The sequence below is a fragment of the Paroedura picta genome, chromosome 12 (genome assembly GCF_049243985.1).
Source record: "Paroedura picta isolate Pp20150507F chromosome 12, Ppicta_v3.0, whole genome shotgun sequence".
NCBI lineage: Eukaryota > Metazoa > Chordata > Lepidosauria > Squamata > Gekkonidae > Paroedura > Paroedura picta.
The window spans coordinates 45,351,930-45,373,460 of NC_135380.1; the positions used below are offsets into that span (position 1 = coordinate 45,351,930).

The window sequence follows — 21,531 nt, forward strand, 5'->3', positions numbered from 1 at the left end:
GCAAAGTCCACTTGCAGAGGGTTGCTGAAGTGGACTAAAACTGCTTTATTTAGCATGTGTGAAAGCACCGTGGCAATCTCCTATCATATCAGAAAACATTCAAACCGGAAGACTCAGGGGGTGGGCAGAGCTCAAACCTTACTGACATTTGGGCCTGCAAAGCAAAACCACAAACAGGACAGCTGCGGTTGTTTTCAGCCAGTGCCAGCCTGCGCTGTCACAATGCAAATGTTTTCTCACAGCACAGCTGCAGAAGAGAGGTGATGAGAGAATGAAAACCAGAATGAAAAACATCGATCTCACCACCCGCTTTCCTCTCACCCTGCCTGCCTTACCAGTTATAAAGACCTCCCAGTTGTAAGCCCACCCCCTCAAACCACCCTGGCCTATCTGAGGCCTGTCTGAAGGAATGGTGGAAAATCAGTTGTTTTCAAGGGTGTACTGCAATTTTTATTTTGACATTTTTAATCTGTGATACGACAGTTTCCATTCCAAGAATGGGACTTCACTTTCAGACAGTTTTTAGTTCATAAAGAAAAAAGTCTCTGTTTAGTTCCTAGCTTTTCATCAAGGGGTTTGGCCCACCTCAGCCAGGAGGCTGGATCTGGGCTGACCTAAGGCACACTGAGACCCTCAGTTGGGGGTCTGCAACGCAGGATCCGTGGGCACCGTGACGCCTGCCAACGCCTGCTAAAACCCCGCCAAGCGTTTTTAGAAAGCGAGTGGGGCCAGTGGATGTTTTGCCCAGCAGGGATTCTGATTGTGTAGGCAAGACGTTAAAAAAATGTTCTTTTTAAAATTCTGTTCAGTACAGTTTCTGTCAGAAATGCCGAAGAATTGCTACTGAGAATTACTATAAGACATCCTTCCCTGACGCTGCCTGCCATAGCAGACCACGAGGGAAGTCAGCTCGGGGTAGAGGGAATTTTTTGACTGCCAATCTTTTGGGTTGCTGGGGGTCTTCGGGCTCCTGGGTACAATGAGTTATATATGGGGATTTTTATGAGGGGGGGTTATATTGTAAGTTTAATAAATAACAATAACAACAACAACAATAACAATAACAATCTTGTCATTGGCTTCACCTGTCCTGCAGCAGCCTTTTTGTGGTTGTGCTGACCACCCTGTGTCAGAATTCCAAAGGGGTCCACAGTCTCAAATGGTTGGAGTCTCCTGCCCTAAGCTACATCAAATTGAAGAGGCCCCACAGCATTACTCAAAAATGGCATTTTAGTTTGAAAAAAATTATTCACAGGCTCAAAACTGTACTTTAGTGTGCGTGCAAATCCACATCCTCATTGGTTAAACCTCCCTTCAGCCATGATGGAATCACTACCTTCTCTTCCCCCTTAATTCCCACTCTACTAGGAGCATGCCTAACATTAACTCTGGATTTGGATCATGTGCATCTTCCCTCCACTACACAACTAATAGTGTAGTGTCATTTGGGCCAACAAAGCAATATCAGTGCGGGGGTGTTGAAAAATACTGCAAAAAAAGTGACCTCATAAACTAGGACCGTTTGTTAATTGCAACTTTAACTAGTTGCTACTTGTCAGTAGGAGCCTCTTGTGGCGTAGAGTGGTTAGGCAGCAGACATGCAGTTTGAAAGCTTTGCCCATGAGGCTGGGAGTTCAATTCCAGCAGTCGGCTCAAGGTTGACTCAGCCTTCCATCCTTCCGAGGTCTGTAAAATGAGTACCCAGCTTGCTGGGGGGTAAACGGTAATGACTGGGGAAGGCACTGGCAAACCACCCAGTATTGAGTCTGCCATGAAAATGCTGGAGGGTGTCACCCCAAGGGTCAGACATGACTCGGTGCTTCCACAGGGGATACCTTTACCTTTACTTGTCAGTAAGTCAACAAGGTACAGTTTGTTGATCTGCCCATTCCGTAGCTGCCTGGCCACAGAGATAACAATATAAGAAAGACCGGGGGGGGGGGGGGGAGGCTGCACAAATAGAAACAGCAAGAAGCAGACAAACCAGGGCTACACATATACTTGGAGACTTATATCAGGTTGAGTAACCAGAGTTCGTTGCACCAACCACAGTTGCTCGTGATGTCTGAATGCATACTCGAAGTGTAAAGGTGCACTCACCTGGAAGATGTCGGGTATGTGTGTGTGATAATGTTCATGTTGCTCATGGTTGAATTTCTGTAGCGTAGAAGAGTATTCCGCTTTGCTGTCTTCAGCCATCTGTTGACGGAGCTGAGCCTGCTGTCGTGCCTGGGGGGGGGGAGGGAGAAACAAGAATGTCTCAGCACAGTCCGCCTCGGTGTGAACCTTCAGTCAAACAGCCAGCATCAGGTCCGATGACCACTGCAAACATTAGGTCACTAGGTCACCGTGGCACCCAAGGAAAGCAAAAGAGTTTAACAACCGGTGCACATCTGTGTACCACTCTGGCTAAGAGGGGTGGGCTGAGTCCAGGATACAAAACATTGGCCCCTTGGCCCCAGAATGATGAGTCGGGAGGCGCTGTGTGCCTTTCGACCTGCCCACACACCCCACCATTGGCCGCTTTCAACCAACTGCCGCCATTAGACGACTGCCCGGAGACACGCCAGGTAGGCGGCTGGGTGGGGGAGCCTTCTGTGCGGGCCTTGGAGCTCCCAGGCCCGTGGGAAGCCAGACGATCTCCGGGGAGGGGGCCAACTGGGGAGGATTCCCACCGCCCTCAGAGCCGGCCTGCAGTGTCGGAAGCTGGGAGATCACCGGGGACGGGGGAACCTGGGGTAGCCTTCCTTCAGGCCTCAGAGCAGGCTCCAAGGCCCACGGGGAGGCACAGGAGTCGGCGGGGAGGGGGGCATCTGGAGGGCCACAGTTTGCCCACCCCTGCTCTATGGGATCACCAGAAGTCAATTGTGAGAAGGCGGATTCACACCAAATTGGTTTACCATTTCCCCTGCACCATTTTTCTTACCTGCAGTGGCCCGGGGGAACCACAATATACCCTAGTAGGGGCTCCTTATAGGCTACTCGTTATATTCCCTCAATGGGGCAAGAGCGGCTCACCAGGGCCATGTCTGGTCAAACAATATGAAAGGAAGGCCCTCTTGCCCCACAGTCCCAATCAGAATTGGGCTCACGTGCACTTGGGAAGTGCAGATTTTGGGAACAAGCTGGTCAACCTGATCCGAGACTCTCCCTGGGGGAAAACGTAGTGAGTGTGACCCACTGGTTTGGGTTGCAATGTGTTTACCAACTATATCAGCAACATTCAAAAGGTTCCTCTGTGTTCAGTTGCTGATGTCTGAATGCAGGGGGGGGGGGAGCAGTCATTCATGCACAGTCACATTTTCCTGCTTTCCCACAGCTCCTCTCCACCCCGCCAACCCATCACCACTTTCCTGTCTGCCACATTTTTTAAGTGCACAAAATGTTATTGGGTTGCAATTAGTGACTTAGAATTGCTAAGTGGCTCCCTGTCTCAGTGATTGTTAATAGCGAACAAAAGCATACAGCATGGATCTGGACCAATCTGCGCAGGAACATTCTTGAATTATCGATACGGTTTTCCTCACACACCCCTCCCACTTACACTGGCCAAATTCCTCTTGGCCAGTCTCTGGAGAAGACAGCCTCTTCCTTCCTCTGCATCCTTGGTTGTTCATACTCTCCAGCTGTGTTTGTTAACAGGAAAGGCGAGCAAACAGTTCCTATCAGGAATAATTTCTGCACTTGCATTTTCACACTGCCTCACTAGCATCGCAGGGTGAGGGTTATCATTCCCAAGGCAACCACGGCACTCAACCTTCATCACGACAAAGAGCTGCTCCGATTGGCTGCCTTCAAGGGCTCGTGAACATGTAAGCAGGGATGCAAGAGTGAAGATGCTCAGCTCACATGTAGGTCTATCATGGGGATTATTGGGGCTTTATTGTATTCTGTCTGCCATGCTTGTTTTGAAGTTCTCAGCATTAAGGGGGATTTAGACAAATTCATAGAAAGGGATAGGGTCTGTATTAGATACCACATACAAGGTCCTTATTGGCCTAGGATCCTTGTACCTGCAGGAGCACCATCCCCTGTGCTCTACCATGACAGCTTGGCTCATCAGAGCTGGGTCTTCTGTGGGTGCCAACCCACAAAAGGGGGAAATTGACTGTGCCTTTGCCTGTGCATTCTCCATTGTGGCCTTTGCCTTGAGTCTGGGGGGCTCCTGCTCTTATGGCTTTTCACAAACTGCCAGTCAAAAGGGTTTTTTACACAGGCAACAGGCTTGATCTGTAGTATATGATTCACAAAGTTCCTTGGAAAGATTCAATACAAAACCTTTAATAGCATTCACGATATAAAACAATATGCAAATCGGTTCTGTCATACAAGTCTAAAAAACTGTGAGGAAAGTTACAGCAGGCAAGGGAGCAGCAAATACAAAAAGATGAAGCCGGTGACGTTTACTTCTTTACCCTGTGGGTCATTCCTATAGATGAAAACTTGGCTACCCGTTCAGTGGTCTCCGAGCAATTATCGATAAGCAGCCATTCAAGAGCCCTGCCATCTGAGACATTAGGGAAGGGTAGAAGTGGGGAGATCAAGTCATACAACTCACATCGCAGAATGATTTGGCAAACTGAGTGTGGTTCTGTATGGCAATACCTGCAAATTCTTTCATTGTGGGGAATTCTCCTATACCTGCCTTCAACCACTGCAGAAGGAAATACGTTTAGTCTGGCTAACATAAACGCTCTGCAGTTTGAAGGCATTATAAGGTTGGAACAATAGTGTGCCATAGTGTTTGGGGTATAGGATAGACCAAAAGCTCGTGGGGAGCACGGTCCCCCTGCACCAGCATAAATTATCTGGAGATCAATATCCTGGATTCTTCTTTGGATAGTTTGAAAAATATGATCCTCTCCAGAGTTAGCTAAAGAATCAAGGTCAATGCCTACGGATTTAATTTTAGAGGCAACGGCCTGAGACCATTTCGAAGTATAATGGTCAGATGGAAGAAGTGCAAGGAGACTGTTTGGCAGAGGGCTAAAGAAAAGATGGAGCCAGTATTTGATGGATAAAGTCCAAGCATGTGATTCGATAGTGTGTAGACCCAGCTTGGCACATAGAGTCAAATAGGTTACCGAATTCGGTAACCTAAGAGCAGTCGAAGGATCACGGATGCCTGAAAAACCCGAAGAGCCACAGGCACATATTGGTTGCCCTTCTGGAAGTGGAAGCAACAAATGGCCTGTGATTTATTCTTGGCCAAGGAAAGACTAGTATTACGGTGGGTAGACCATTTTAGGTTAGAATGAAAAAGAAGCTCCAGATATCTGAAGGACTTAACCTGTTCAATCTTTTTCCCTGCAACTCTCCAAGTTGGCATGCTTCCAAGATTTGGAAAATATAAAAATTTTGGTCTTAACAAAATTGATAACTAGAGAATTCAAATCACAGAAGGAGATGAATTTACGTAAAGCATGTTTAAGACCAATTTTTTGTGACTGAGAGAACCACTGCATCATCAGTGGTTCTCTCAGTCACAAAAAATTGGTCTTAAACATGCTTTACGTAAATTCATCTCCTTCTGTGATTTGAATTCTCTAGTTATCAATTTTGATAAGACCAACATTTTTATATATTTTTTTTTGCTGCATCATCAGCATATAATAATATAGGAATCTCAGCTGATCTTAATTTTGAGGGATGTCCATCCACTGTGGCCAGATACAGAGGTAGATCGGCAAGGAACAAATTGAACAGGCTTGGGGCTAGTACACAACCCTGCTTTACACCTTTTGATACAGGAATTTTATGGGATAAAGTACCAGAGCCATCTAATCTAATTGGGCAAAAATTAGAGGAATGTAATTTTTGAAGTAAAAAAAGGAAACGGTGTTCTATTCCCGACTTCTTTAATTTCTCCCATCATAAGGGACACTCGACTGAGTCAAAGGCCTTACGCAAATCAATAAAAGCTGTATATAATTTCCCCCGCCCCTGCTGGGAGTATTTTTCAGCAAGGAAGGCCAAAATTGAATAGTGATCCAGGGTGGAATACTGAGGCGTAAATCCGATTTGTTCCCTACCCGGTAAATTAGAAACATTCATCCAATCTTGTTTTTTAGCAGATGATTAGCATATAGTTTTCCCACTATGGACAGTAAACTAAAGGTCTATAGTTTTCTAAATTATCGGGATCGCTTTTTTTGAAGATAGGGATCAAAATGGAGTTCAACCAGGAGTCCGGGATAGAGCCATGTTTATCTATCCGAATGAAGAGATGGGCAAGCAAGCCTGACCACCAATCCACATTGTTTCTCAGGAGCTCGGCTGGAATTCCATCTGGACCAGAGGCCTTGTTAAGTTTGGGAGACATGATAAGGTCAACAATCTCATCCTGAGTGACAGGAGGCCTTGGAAAGATTATTATTAGGGACTGGAGGCTGTACTTCTGTGTGTAGCTTGCTGAAACTAGGATCCTGCTATGGAATTTTGCATCATTTAACATCTCATGCTAATACTTCTGCTTGGCTTCAGTTCTTTTTTTTTTTATTCCAGGGTTGGTTCTGCAGCCCAGCTTCTGTTGCATGGTTTAGTGAATGTCCTGTCCACGGATTGTATTTTTTAAATTAAGTATTTATTGGTTTTCAAATATAAAAGAAAGAAAAAAATAGGCGCAGAAACTAAGTGGATAGTATCAAAAGAATTGTCATCTTCAGTTGTTTTTCTAATCCAGCCTTTTTCAACCTTTTGACTGTGGAGGACACCCTGAAATAATTTTTCAGGTGTTGAGGAGCCCTGGAAGTGATGTCAGCTGGTCATGCCTTCCTGCCACACCCCCTTAAGTTACATGTCACCAGAAGTGACATCACCACCTGCATTAACAGGCAGTCTTGAGGAGGACTCAGGGGTGAGAGAAAGGAGGCAGTTATAGGAGGGACTAGGCACAGAAACCACAAGAGAACTCAAGCTTGGGAGGGGAAGCAATGGAAGCAGCCATTTCTCTAGCCTGTGAGTCCATTTTGGCAGGAGGGGGAAAGCTGCAGACCCCCTCTAAAACAAACCCCTGGTTGGGAATCCCTGCTCTAATCTAATACAAGTTTCAAGCCTGCTTGTTTATATAGTCTAAATTTAAAATGCCAATGAGTTCAAAATTCATCTGAGAGTCTCCTGTTTACTAGGTTTGTCAAAGCCATTTTTCATAGTTCTCTAAGTTTATCAAGTCAATCTGTCACCGAGGTAGTTCCGAATGCTTCCGAATTACTATTCCTGCCACCATCGTCACATGGAAAAAAATTTGTTGACATTACAGGGGAGATTAGCAGGCATAAAGCTTAACAACATAAAATCAGAATACATAGGAAATTCCACATTCAACATCTTTTCTAACATAGCAAGATTTTGTATCCAAAATGTCCTTGCCTTCTAACAATTCCACCACATATGATAGAAGGAGCCAACTTTTTCACAATACCTCCTACGGATTGTATTGATTCACTCTGCATAGCCTGCCTCAAGCCCACATGAGAAGGGCGGACTATAACTGACAAATACAAGTCATAGCTACTTGCCATGATGGCAAGACAGTGCATGCTGGATGATAGGATGCTGGATGATAACAAGAACAAAAGGCTGTTGCCTTCATGCTGTGCCCCTTGTTGGAAGAAGGATGCTGGGTTAGCTGTTCTTTTCAGCCAGCAGTCTGAATTTGCTTTAAGCCCTAGTAAGGAAAAAGAGACAAGCATCCGAAATGTGCCTGTGTGGTCTGGCCCCCAGAATTAGGTTCCTGTGCTTCTGTGTCATCATGACTAGAATGAGAAATCCGAGAGGAGCGACTCATATAGAAACAAGGACGCAGAGTTTCATCTGCCGGTGAGTTCTCTATATTGTAAATGACTCAACAATTACACACCATGCAAAACATTTCAGAATTGCCTTGCCCCATTAGAGACGGACTGGAAAGATGAGGCACGGACAGAGCAGCAAGTCATGCAGAGATGCCACACTCAGCCTCCGCAGTTGAGGGCTTCCCAGGAGCTTCCCCCCCCCCACATTGGTTGATGAGCACATTACCAGGGGCTTTCCGCACTCCTTCGAAATCGCACAATGGTTGCCAATTGAAAACGCTACTGATTTGCCATTATGCACAACGTCGTTGACAATCTGCCACACACCTGAAACCGATCCGCAAAAAGCGCTTCGTTGTAGCGCTTTCAGGGAAATCCCCAAAAGTGGATTCACCCTCCGGAAAGCGCTACACTCCTGCAACCAATCTGCAACACTAGCGGGAAAGTTCTGTGTGTTACCATTGTTGTGGTTTCTACAAAGTCCCTCCCCCTGGCTCCCCCTGATCTTCCGGCAAAGCGATCACATTTTTTTTTTCTTCGAGCGAGCGGGGATCAACGCACCGGCGAGCCTCCGTTTAGAGGCTTCCCCGGCTTCAGTCCCTCCCCAGAGCTGTTTAGTCACTAAGCACAAACAACAGAGAAGCCCATTTGCTGATGTATTTTCCCTTTATTTTTTCACACTGTTTTCGGCCGAAAATCGCGCCCGTGAGGGGGGGGGGGATTTTTTTTTTCACTTGGGAGGAGCGTGGCAACGATGAAACGGCAGCTCAAACACACCTGCAAGCTGGATGGGTCTCTCCGTTGCAACGAATCAACACAGATTCGTTGCAACGGGTGTGTTTTTTTTTTAAACTTTCTTAAAGGGAAAGGGGCTGTTTGGGAGCATGATAACGGCCACCCTTTGGCTGCTTGACAGCCAGAGGCGGGACGAGCTTGGCAATAGCGCTTCCTTTCTAGCGATTTTTGCCGAGACTGGAAGCCTGTGGGAAACGATACAAAACGCAACTGGTTTCCACTACAAAGGCAGGTATGCATAATGACGAATTCCACTATTTTAAATGGCGATTTTTCGTTCAGCAAACATTTTGCTACAAGGATCCCAGTGCGGAAAGCCCCCCAGTTTTCCTGCAGTACATCGCTGTAGGAGCAGATGGCTACTGTAGTCCTACCAAACCCTTGCAGAAAACCTTTGCACAAATATTTTCCTTCCACAATCTCTTTCACAGCTCCCCGCCCCCTCTCCCTGTGAGATTTCCACTCTGCAGCCTTCTGCCTTTCTTCTCCTGGCCCACTTAATGTTTCCTCCCATCTGTTTCATTCTGGCTGCTCTTCCATCTTTGCCAGGAGCGTTTCAGCCCAGTGTCTCCCTCCTGCCTATGGCCCGTATGTCTGCCTGTATATGCTAAAATCATAAAACAAAAACCACTGCTGTCTTAGTATGACTGAATGCATGCAACTTTGGCCTGCGGGTGGAGAGGGAGATCCATTCCAGACATGCTCAGAGTTATCCTCTCCTTTTGGTTTCCATGTGATTCTCCGGACACTTTGTACACAACCTCAATCGCCACCCGCCTCTGGATTTAGGGGGTTGGGCTGGGCTGGGCTGGGCTAGGAGGGCACAGCTGTGGATTTCTAGGTCAGCTCCTCCCACACTGCCTCTCCTTTTGAGAAAGAAGCAGTGCTTCACTGTCATCGCTTGGAGCCACTTGCCTCCCTCAGCCAGGCCACTGCTGGAAGCCTTATGTTCCCTGCCTCACCTCTCACACCCTGACACACAGCCCCATCTGTTTCTAAACACAGAGATCCCGATTCTCCAATTTTCTTTTTCCAGAAGCTTTGCTGTGATTTGCAGATGCCTCCTTTCTCTTCAGCTGTACCAGCTGCCCAGGTGCTAACACTACAAACCAAAAACCTCAGCCTAGAATGGGGTGGCCAAACTGGACTACAATTCCCAGGAGCCCCTGCCAGCATGCATGTAGTCCATGGACATCTGGAGAGCCACAGTTTGGCCATCCTTGGCCTAGAAGACGAGGGCCATTCCCATCAATGCCAGGGGTCAAATGGATGCTTAGATTTCTCACTTCTTTTCTCAGAATGGGTCATGAGGAAGCCCAACAGGATTAGAAGGATTCCCAAAGCATCTTACAAACACCTCTCCCTTCCTCTCCTCACAACAGACACTGTATGAGGGAGGCGGGGCTGAGAGAGGGACTGCTGCTGCTATTATTATTATTATTATTATTATTATTATTATTATTATTATTATTATCATAATACAATTAATACAAAAGTTAAGACAAGAATGGCGGCAAAATTCAATATAACTAACCCAATTCCACACCCACTAAGAAGGGAAAGGGAGGGGGCAGATGACAGATGCAACCGTCACATTTGTCTCTCTAAGGTCGCCCAGCTGGCTGCATGTAGGGGAGTGGGGAATCAAAGCTGGCTCTACAGATTACAGGCTGACACCACAGACACCAGGCTGACGAGGCACCTCTCCAGTCCTGCAGGTGTCTCCCACAGAAGCCGACCAGAAACCCCCTGAAGCCAAGGCCTCGCCCATCCCAGAAAACTGCCTCGGAATATAGAGGCTTTGGCAAAACAGCCACTGAAGGACCTTATCTTCTCCCCTTTAAATTAGTGGTCATGAGCTCCACATTACTTGTGGCTTGGATCCTGTGGGAAAGTTCTGCTGAGGGAAGGGATTTCTGCCAGCCCGGTAGAACTACGACACCCCCAAAAGTCTCATGAAGTGTTGCTCCTGGAGCTTGTGGGCCCCCAAAACAGCATGAGGTATGGAAAACAGAAGTCTTCAGCAGGAAGGGAGAAATCGGCAAAATTCTCCTCCTGCTGCTAGAAGAAAATCTCTACTGTATCCAACTGATCCTCTTTGACCAAACCTAAATCTACTGTTCACTGACTCTATTAGGTGCCTGAATTCTGGTATTATGGGAAAGGAAGGTGGAATTCTTTCTATCCATTTCCACACATTTTACAAACCCATGTTCCCTCTCAGTTATCTCTTTCCTCAGACTTCACAAGATAGAGTGTTTCTAGAGTTCTTGTGTTATTTGTGAAAAAGCCCTACTCCTCGAAAGCAATAACCTAACATCCCTGATGTATGGAATTAGGAACCTGTGTCCTCATCTGAGGACTTTAGACCATGAGAGCAGATCCAAGATGCTCCCTGAAATCATCATGGCTATGCTTCTAAACTCCTTGATCTTTGCCTGTTCATTGGGAATTGTTGGTAGAATTATTCCCTTGCACCCTTACAAACGAGCAAATGTTTTCCGATGCCACTACAAAGCCCATAAATACACAGAAATAAAGGACTGGCTGCCAATAGATTTCACAGCCAGTTCCTGCTTTCATTAACAGAAGATATTTCCAGCTATCTGCAATGTTTCTTCCAGTCTCTTTTGGACTTGCCAAAAATAAAAATTAAAAAACTAAAAGGATACAGGATTACCATTTAATTACAAATATTTCAAGAGCTGCAGTAAGGTTTTGGGTGAAAAGAAACTGTCAGAGCCAGAACCACAGCATCAAATGTGACTATATTCTAGCCAGAACCACAGATTGCGAGAAAGTTGGCATCTATTCAGATCCACTTGACAAAGTTCAGATAAAGGAAAGAAATTAACTCCAGACCAATCAATGTTTTGGCTGACAAATCTTCATGGCGGATTCTATGCATGCTTACTTGGAAGCAAGTCCCACCAAATACAATTGAGTCCTTCCCATATCCTTGTTCCTACAATACTCTCTTTGTTATTGACTGAAAAGATTTAGGTCCTGCCTCTAAGTTGCTCATCCTTAAAACATCATGTAAAAGAAACCTGAAAAACCTAAACAATGAGCATGAACAGAACAAAAGCAATCATAAAATAGCAAAAACAACAAATCTTTGAAGGCAGCAGAGACAAAAAAGCAGCAGACAGTCACAAACTGGTCATCAACAGATTGAAAGAAGAACTACAAGATATATTCTCACAAGTTTCTGGAAGGCCAGAAAAGAGGTGAGTTGAAAGATCTCTTGGGACAAGGAATTCCATAATCAGGGAGCCATAGCTGAAAACGCTGTGCCTTATCAACCTTGCCAATATTAAGACAGGCAGCTAATGACTTTTATACGGCTCACATAGTGAATGAACGGGCAGAAGCGGCAACAGACGTCACTTGTGTTCCATCAAGGAGACCGCACAAAGTGGGCAAGAAGTCATGAAATGTGGAAGCCATCCTTGCTAAAACCCTACGGATCAAATGCCAGCAGGCCTTTCAAGTTCGACGAGTCTTCAGTTAGGCAAGAGTGGTTACAACTGCCAGGGATGTAGACATAAAAGCATCCTATTCTGGGGTGGCTAAACTGTGACTGCTGGCAGGGTTCATGGGAATTAGCGCATGGACATCTGGAGAGACAGTTTGGCCACCCCTCTATATGTACACAGTTTTATGGTTACGCTTTTTAGGCAGCACTGAAGATAAGACATCTCCCTCTCATGGGCTGTTCCCTCCTTTTCTCAGATTGAAGAATGCATAAACTTCATCTCTAAAAAGCTGACTTACCTATCCAACTGTATGGTTCAACTAGATTACTTTAGCACAAAGTGGTGCCCATTTATTTATTTTGTTAATGAAGAGTCCTGTGCACAAGAATTTCTTTATACCCTATGCCTTATGATCCTGTGGAGGTATGACACAGGGTGATGGACAAAGCCACAAAATGGCGACTGAGGGGGGTGGAGTCACACACACAACAGAAGTCCAAGGACAAGGGTTCAAGAGGAGTAATTTTTAAAAATACATTGGGAAAGATGAGTGAGAAAGAGTACAGGTCAGCTGCCACTGAAATAATGTCATTTTAATCTGTACTACCAGCCAGATCAATGGCCAAACAGAAGCCCAATTGGGTGTAAGTCCCACCCACTGGGTGAGCTCCTGGGAAGGTATTGATGGACACCCCACTGGGGACTCCTGCTTACAGTGATGGTGGACTGCCGTGAATATAGATTCAAGGGGATCGCTATGTTGGTCTGAAGCAGTACAACAAAACAAGTCCAATGGCACCTTTAAGACCACCTTTAAGACCATTTATTCAAGGTGTGAGCTTCCGAGGGCAAGCACTCTTCCTCGGACTATGAACTGACCATCATTATATTCCCACTGTCGTGCTGGAAGTTTCAGAGTCTGAGGAAGAGTGCTTGCCCTCGAAAGCTCACACCCTGAATAAATCTTTGTTGGTCTTAAGGGTGCTACTGGACTGTGATTTTGCTTTGTTGTGCTGTCCTGAATATGAAAGAGTCTTTTATGAATGTGTGACTCCCACCATGCCTTTTTGTTTACTGTCTTTTTGTTCTGTGTTATATGCAAAACCATAAAACTTCAAGAAAAGTAAATGGCAAGGAGAAATTCCTAGGATTATTCATTGATATGTTTTCCTTTGGCCAAAATGCACAGCGTATGAACACAAGGAAATTTATGATCCAGTTCAGAGCATCCAAACTATGGTTAATAGTGTCCTGATAGTCCACAGACCTTTTTCATCCAGCATACGAGAAGGTAAAAAAAAGAGGCAAACAAACTGCAAGCTTCTGAGTGCCAGGTCAGCTCCATGCTTCCAACAACATGTTCAAGAATAAGCATGAGGGCACCTGAAGTACAGAATGCAGGAAACTCACAACTACCTCACAACTAGTCTGGCTGGGACCCATGGTCATGTGTCTCTGGTCAGTGCACAAGGCCTGCCTCCCGCAGTTTGTTTGCTTTCCCACTTCCTTCCCATCTCCGTCTCTGACTGGGAGGCCTGCCTGGAACTGTGACTCACAAAGAAACATTAGGGATGGTCTGGTCTCCTTAAAAGGACACCATTCCTCATGTTTCTGTGCAAGTCACTTCTCCAGTCTTGCCAGGTTTGTCAGCCTCCTGCTGGGGCCTGGAGTTCTCCTGGAATGACAACTGACCTCCAGAACACAGAGGTCAGATCTTCTGGAGGAAATGGCCACTTGGGAGGGTAGATTCCACTGGCACTGCATCTCAGTGGATCTCCTTCCCTACCGAAATTCCACCCTTCCTAGCCACCACTCCCAAATGTCTAGGAATTTACCAATCCTACCTTCTGATTGGAAGGAGGCAACTCTGGAACATAGATTCAGCTATGTTGGTCTGGAGCAGCAGAACAAAGTGATCCAGGGGCAACAACAATTACCAACAAAGTTTTATTCAAAGTACTAGCAAGAAAGCCCATTTCAACCAGGAATGCAATGGGCGCTAGGACCCAGGGGACACTGGCAGGTGCGGCAGGAGCCATAGGAGAGTTTGTAGCAGGGAGTTAAGGCTCGTTTGCAGTTTGCCTCTGTTTGTGTCTCTCTCCCTCCCTCACAGCAGGAGCCATAGCAGGTAATCAGGGGTCATTACCAGTTTGGCAGGGCTCTATGTGTCTCTGTGTGTCTCTCTCTGACGTCTGAGAGCAAAGTGGCTAGTGTCCAGGGAAGGAGGGTTGGAGCTGTAGGGACAGAGCCAACCTTGATTGGCCCTATTCCAACCTGAATACCCCGGACTCGTTCCATCCCCCCCCCCGGCTGTTTCACAAATATTAAGAGGACAAATGGATAAGGATAAGCTTCCATACTCATGCCCACTTCTTCAGATACACTGGGCTTGAGTCCGGAACGGTGACTTTTGCAAAGATGCACAATGCAGCCTTCCTCTAGTGCATCTCTATATCAGGAAAGATGCTACGGCGCAGTCACCCATAAAGTGGAGACTGTACAATATTTACCAAGCTCTCAGATTCCGGTGGGTCACTGTGTTGGTCTGAAAGAGCCCAACAAAAATAGAGGCCAAGAGCACCTTTAAGACCAAACAAGGTGGGAGCAACTCTATTTTTGTCAAGCTCTCGGAAAAGTTGAAAGGAGGCAAGGTGAGAGCTGTTAATGATGCCGTTAAGATGCACTGGGTAGCCTCCTCTATGGGTGGGCACTCTTGGGGTTCCCAGGCCCCTTTCTTTCTTTAATTTCTGCCAGCACCCAGCTTGGGAATGACAGCCCAGGCGTGTCAGGCCATAAGAATCTCCCCCGCCCGCTCATCTGATGATGAATCCTTTCTTTTAGCCCAGTAGAGGGGTCTGAAACAAGGAAAGCTTTGCTGAAAACAATTCAACGTATTCTCTGCCCAAATTCCAGAAACTGCCAAGAGGGTCGATGAACGGTGAATTGTCTTGATAAATGGCAACGGAAAAGACAAAGGCGCCTGTGGCAGGAGGAGAGCGGTGCGTTGCCCAAAGGGGCAGAATGCATGGGCACTTGTCTTTGCCAAAGTGGAGGGGCTGAAAGATTGTCAGGCGCTGTCCAGAACTCCAGAGTTTCCAACCCAAAGTTAGTTGGACTTTCGGGAGCAGCGTTTTGCCCTCCCCCCTCCAGCCAAACACTGAGCTGCAGTCTGGCCAGAGGGCAAGCTGCCAAAGCTACAACTCCTTCTCAGAGCAGATAAACAAGACGCAGCCTGGAAGACAAAACATGCAGGGTACTAATGATAAAAACACGCAGAGGGCAAGATGAAAGGGAGGGTGTCACTTTCTCTGTTGGGCTCCGTTTCCCCAGCCCAACGAGAATCACACACAGCTGCTTAACACAAGGGGAAAACACAAAACTACTACCGGTGTGTCGGTCAAGCAGAAAACGGCACAGAGATTGATTCACCTATGAGATCCCACCAAGGGTTGCCTCTGCCAGGTGGCGAAAGTATTGGAAGTATTGGAAATCTTCATCCCTGCTGAACTCCTGCCTCTCCCCAAACCACTGTCCAGCCCCCGAACCTCCCGGAGTCGCCAACCCCAGTTCCACGGGGATCAGATCGGAAGGAGGGTTGTGCACCCCAGCTCGGTCCGGCTGCCTCGATAATCAGGGTAGCCTGAAGTGGTGTGTAGGCCGGCACTGCGGCCTAGACAGGAGGGCTGGTGGTGCTGCGCCGGCCGGCATGCTGCTGCCCCTCCTCTCTGTTCTGCTGGCCGCCTCGGGGTTCGGTGATCGCCGGGGCAGCCGAACCGAGCTGAAGCGCACACCCCTAATTGGAAGTCCACGAGTATTCTCCCTAAGAGCTTGATTTGGGAGTGGAAATTCGCAATACGGAAATTGAGAGGTTGATTTTATCAGTCGGTGACATCTGCCTGCTCACTACCCTGGAACACAAGGAGGCAGCATTGGAGCTGGGCTCAGCAGATCTTCCAGCACGGCACAAACCAGCCCCACTTCATTTCCAGAAGGGAAGAGAAAATGGCCTACCCTAGACCATCCCAGCCTGAAGAGCTCATTAGAGGCTCTGCTCATCTCTTCTTTCTCAGATCAAGTTGGGGGTGAGCAGGGACCAGAAATAGCTCGTTTGGAATGGGTATCGGTTCCTTCCAGGCAGCTTGTCATCCACAGGAAGAGGAAGGAAGAGGAGACTATTGCTTACAGCAATTAGGAAAATACTAATGAGGCTGGGAAGCCTGGAAGCCAGGGGCAGAATCCCAAATTCCCTGCAAATGAGCAACGATGCAGACAGTGGGGGAGAATCATGAGACCCACTCTCATTAACCAACCCGAGGAAAATTTATCTGAGACGCTCAATGAAATTGTGCCAGATTATCTCAACGCACTAATGGATGGGAACATTTACCCCCTCCCCAAAATATTAACAAAGCTCTAATGAGGGATTTAGACTGAAATGATAAAGTTATAGGAAGGTTTTCTGCAGACTCATGCGCCCTGGAATGCTCACTGCAGTGTGGGGCAGTGTGCGGTTGAGATCAGGCTGCCACATGAAGAGCTGGGAGAACTGGGTTCAAATCCCACTCAGCCATGAACTGCACAGCAATGGTGGAGAACTGCTTCTACCAAAAGGGAGAACAATGCCGGGGGGGGGGGAGGAAGCTCTTCTGCTCCCCCTCCAGCTGTTTTCTCACATGCAAAACCACATGGGGGGAGTTATTTCAGCAGTTTTTCTGCTCCAGATGACCAGATACTTTACAGAAAATAGCATTATCAGCACGTGTTCCGAAGAACTTCCGGTCACAGGAATGATTACTGCAGTCAGGAAAACAGTGGAAGTATCTCCTCCCTGTGTCTTATACTCCCAGTCCAACTGTGGTTCCTGCAAAGTTCTCTCCCTCCTGATGGATGGCCGCCCTGACTCTCCCCCAGAAGCATTAGCCAGCTGCCTGGAAGCAGTGACGAGATGGCTCAAGCAGAGTCGTCTGAAGCTCAATCCTTCAAAGACGGAGGTCCTGTGGCTAGGTAGGAAGGGCCCATGCGAGGAAGCGCGCCTGCCTACCCTGGATGGCGTGCAGCTCTCTACGGCTCACTCTGCCAGGAACCTAGGCGTGATTCTGGACGCCTCCCTGACAATGGAGGCCCAGATCACAAAGGTAGCGCGGCTGGCATTCTACCATCTCCGCCAAGCCAAACTACTAGCGCCCTACCTGGCCCCGGAACACCTAGCCACAGTGATCCATGCGACGGTCACCTCTAGACTGGACTTTTGTAACTCGCTCTACGCAGGCCTGCCCTTAGCCCTGACCCGGAAACTACAACTAGTTCAAAATGCAGCAGCCAGGATCCTCACGGCAACACCGTGGAGGTCCCATATCCGGCCTATTCTCCATCAGCTGCAATGGTTACCAGTTGAATTCCGGATCAGACTAAAGGTTCTGGTAATTACCTTCAAGGCCATACGCGGTCAGGGCCCAGTGTACCTGAGGGACCGCCTCCCCGCCTATGCCCCCAAAAGAGCTCTGCGCTCTACTGCCTCCAATCAGCTAAGGATCCCTGGCCCTAAAGAAGTCCGTCTGGTCTCGACCAGGGCCAGAGCATTCTCTGTTCTGGCCCCTACCTGGTGGAACGAGCTCCCAGAGGAGATCAGGGCCCTGACGGAGCTTAAACAGTTCCGCAGGGCCTGCAAAAAGGAGCTCCTCCACCAGGCATTTGGCCGAGACCAGATGTAATCTACAGCGACCAAGGGCCCCTGCTCCCCCCCACCCCCCCCTCAGAATTCAATCAATAAGCCACCCCCCTCAGAATCCCATCAACAAGCCCTGGACCTGGTTGTGTTATGATTGTTTATTGTTATACTGTGTTGTGTTTGGTTGCAATTGTTGGTTATTGGTGTACATGTTCTACAGACTGTTTTATGTATGGTTCTCTGTTATAATGTAAACCGCCCTGAGCCTCCGGGGAGGGCGGTATAGAAGTATGATAAATAAATAAATAAATAAATAAATAAATAAATAAATAAATAAATAAATAAATAAAGTTGGAAAATGAGTACCCAGCAACATGGCATGTGGATGACAGGAACCATTTCTTTTAGCCTTGCTTCAGAGTTCCTTGGGATGCTGCGATCCGACTCTAGTCTGCACATTTCTGCTTTCTTCCCCTTATTCCCCAGGCTGAAATTCACAACATGCTTTCTGCACTGAATCTGCCAGAGGCAGCCTCCCACCATGCTTTGCTCCCTTCCCATTTTCCAAAAATGTGAGTTTTTTTTCATAATGGTGCCTGCTTGCCCCTTTGTTTTTGTTGTGCCCTCAAAATGGTGGGCGTGGGGAAACCCCCAATTGCATGCATTTCCACACTGGTCAGCCCCGAAATAGACCCTGCTTGAAAATATGAGATCCAGTTTTCTGGGGATTCCTTTGCTTTCGGTTAAGTATGGGGGTAATTCAAACTGTGCCTGAGGAAGCAGATTTGAGTGTGGAAATGGACCAAAAAGGAAATCCCGTAAAAACGCAAATCCGAACGATATTGCTAGTGTGGCAACAGTCAGGATAAGAGTTAAGCCGAGGTGTGTGGGGGGGAGGCACACCTGGCAGTCAAAAGACTGTCCTTCTAGTCCGGCCTTGTGCTCCCACCGGATGCCTCTGGGAGTGGAGGGAAAGAAAGGGGCCCCTTTGAATCTGTGCCGGTCAGGATTTACACGCAGATTTAGGTGTGTCTCCCCCTCCCTTCGCGAGAGTGAGAGTCAGCTTCACCATTTTGCATCAATGTGGCAGATGAACCCAAAGGCGGATTGCACAGTAAGGGGGCAAAAAGAGCAAAATGGGACATTCAGTAGCTAATGCACTAGGTGGTTAAACGTCTGGAACCCTCAGAAAGAACAAAGTGGTCACGTGACACATTAAGCGGTATATGCTATACAGAGCAGCAAGGGCCATGAGCCCCAATCACTTCTCCAAGGAAGTCAGCGGAGCCATTTTGTAACATACAGCCTTATTACCCTCTTGAATTGCTCTGTTCTGCATGGTTTGCGGAAGGTCAAGTGGGGTGGACCTTTCGTGGCATGCCATTCCGCAAGGTCGGAGCCACAACCAGGAAAAAGCATAGATGGGCTGTTGTTGATTTTGCCCATTTGCAGGTGGGCACCTGCAGAAACCCCTGCGGATACGATTTTCAATTCGGGGAGCCAACTTCCCCTGGAAAGGCACCCATTTAAACCCCAGGATAGAGATTTATTTATTTATAGATAAAATACAGATAAAATATACACTGTTTTTTAACAATAATCTCTCTCCAGGAGGAACTCTGCCTGGCGTCTCCCTGTTTCACACTGTCTGCGCTCAGCTGGGAAACAGGAAAATCTTTGCTCCACTGCTATATTCACTCTGGTTTCTGCAAGGCAGCTCTGCCCTCACTAATGAATGCCCCTAGAATGAAAGGGGGGAGGGGGTCAGCTGCCACCTACAGAGTGGCATTCTTGGCTTCAGGGAGTATTTGGCTACAGTCCAACAAGAGGCATTTAACTGACAACATTTGACCAGTGTGCCAGTCTTTCCTTGGAAGAAAGAGAGATAGAAAGCTTATTTTTTAAAACAAACAAACAGACAAAAAGCCCTTGCATAAAATATTTCAACATTTTAAGGGCCTGGAACTTAAGGGAAACATCAGATAAATTCCATGCTACCCAATAAGGATATCAGACCTGAAAGGCTGTCAAACATGGGGAGAAAAATGGGGTCAGTTTCAAACTCCTGCATGTGCCTGAGAGCTACTGTGAGACAGCACATTTCCCCAAATGGTCAAAGAAAGGAACCACAAGACACAAGTGAGGCCAGCAAAGGAGAACTAAAGAGTGACTCACATCCCCAAAAGCACCACTATCCAAACCTCACAGTTCCTGTAGCATTTATGGAGTGCAGGTTCTCACCTTTACTTCACCAGAATCTGCATTCATTTCCCAAGGTACAATAAGGACAAATGGGATGTGATGCTCCACAGCCCCAGGTTGTCCCCCCCTCCCTTTAAATGCAACCAGGCAACCTGGTAATTCAAAACAGAAGACCTTAACCCTGTCTCCTCCATCAGCTTTTCTGATAAAGTTCATTCAACATGATTCAGTTTTCCTTTCCACAAAGGAAAATGTACACGGTCTATCACAGTACACAAAGGCCAACTTTGAAGGAAGCAGCTTCTGGATGAGAAGTCATGTTGTATAGTGGGTCCGATAGGGAATAAGCAACCTGGCAGTTCATTGGCTGTCCTTCTGGGCTGCCTGGATCCTGCTCCAGACCCCAAGCTCAGCCCTCTGCTGCCTCACATACACAACTAGTCACTCCTGAGAAGCAAAGCTGGGGAGATCCAGCCAGCCCAATCCACACCAGAGGTCTGGCTCTTGTGATCCTCCAAGTGCATAATGGGAACCGTTCTGCCACTGCAAAGGCTGCTGGGAAACCATGATCTGAGAGCCTTTTCCCACTATCCTCTCAGCAAGGGGATGTGTTTTTTGGATTACACACTGTGTGGCTGGCATCTCCCCAAATATCAGCATCCTAACTGATCCCTTGGATAATGTTTGCATAGTCCAACTGGCCCTGAGGAAGAGGGGGGGGGGGACTGATGGCAGCCCACACTGGCAGAAGGCAGAGGCTGTTTGGTACCAGCACAAGAAGAACAACAACTGCCTAGGAGTAAACAGTAGCCTCCAAGCCCCAATAGCTTAGGCCAGCTTGGTGAAATGGAGGAGAGCAGTGGCCTCTAATCTGCAGAACTGGGCTCAATTCCCCACTACTCTTCCTCCACATGCAGCCAGCATGGCGCCCCTCCTCCCACACACCATGTCACTGATCCAAATCAGGCCTGTGACTGTTTCCACACCAGGAACTTTGCTTGTTGACTCCTGTGTGGGAGCACAAATCAGGGGCAGACAAAGAGGCGGGACAATATGCCCTGGCTCAAACTCCAGCCTACAGCCCAGCTCCATCCTTTACATGGCCGCCTTTTAAATACTTGAAGGTGGTTCTCAGATCCCCTCTCAGTCGTCTCCTCTCTAGGCTAAACAGACCAAGCTCCCCCAGCCTTTCCTCATAGGTCTTGGCCTTGTAGAATCTAGAGTTAAAAGACTAAGATGAACACAAATAAGGTCGTGCTCTCATCCTTCGAGCATTGAGCTCGCATTTCCCTGTGGCCCAGGCTGGAGAGATTGAGCAGTTATGGGAAGAGGCTCCAATAAAAATAATGGCCTGAATGAGGAGGAGTGGATGGACTAGATTAGCGATCTCCAACCTGTGGGCTGCGGACCACATGTGGTCCTTCGACTAATTGGAGGTGGGCCCCGAAGGACGACATCTCCCCCCCCCCCAGCCCTTTACAACACACTTCATTGTTGTGGCGTGTCTGTATCTTATTTTTTAAGGGATGTTTAAACATTACCATAGCGATCAGAGAGCGTTAGGGCAGTGGTTGAGAGTAGAGGAGTAAACTAC

At 47.4% G+C, this 21,531-nt stretch overlaps 1 protein-coding gene across 27 annotated transcripts in view; it reads right to left on the reverse strand.

Moving 5' to 3' along the window:
• FNBP1 (formin binding protein 1) overlaps positions 1-21,531 on the reverse strand; it is a 208,859-nt gene that overhangs the window by 63,264 nt on the left and 124,064 nt on the right. For all 27 annotated transcript variants that reach the window (XM_077304875.1, XM_077304874.1, XM_077304877.1 and 24 more), the window contains one exon: positions 2,101-2,229. In XM_077304875.1, coding sequence (XP_077160990.1) covers positions 2,101-2,229 — 129 coding nt within the window. The remainder of the gene's footprint in view (positions 1-2,100; positions 2,230-21,531) is intronic.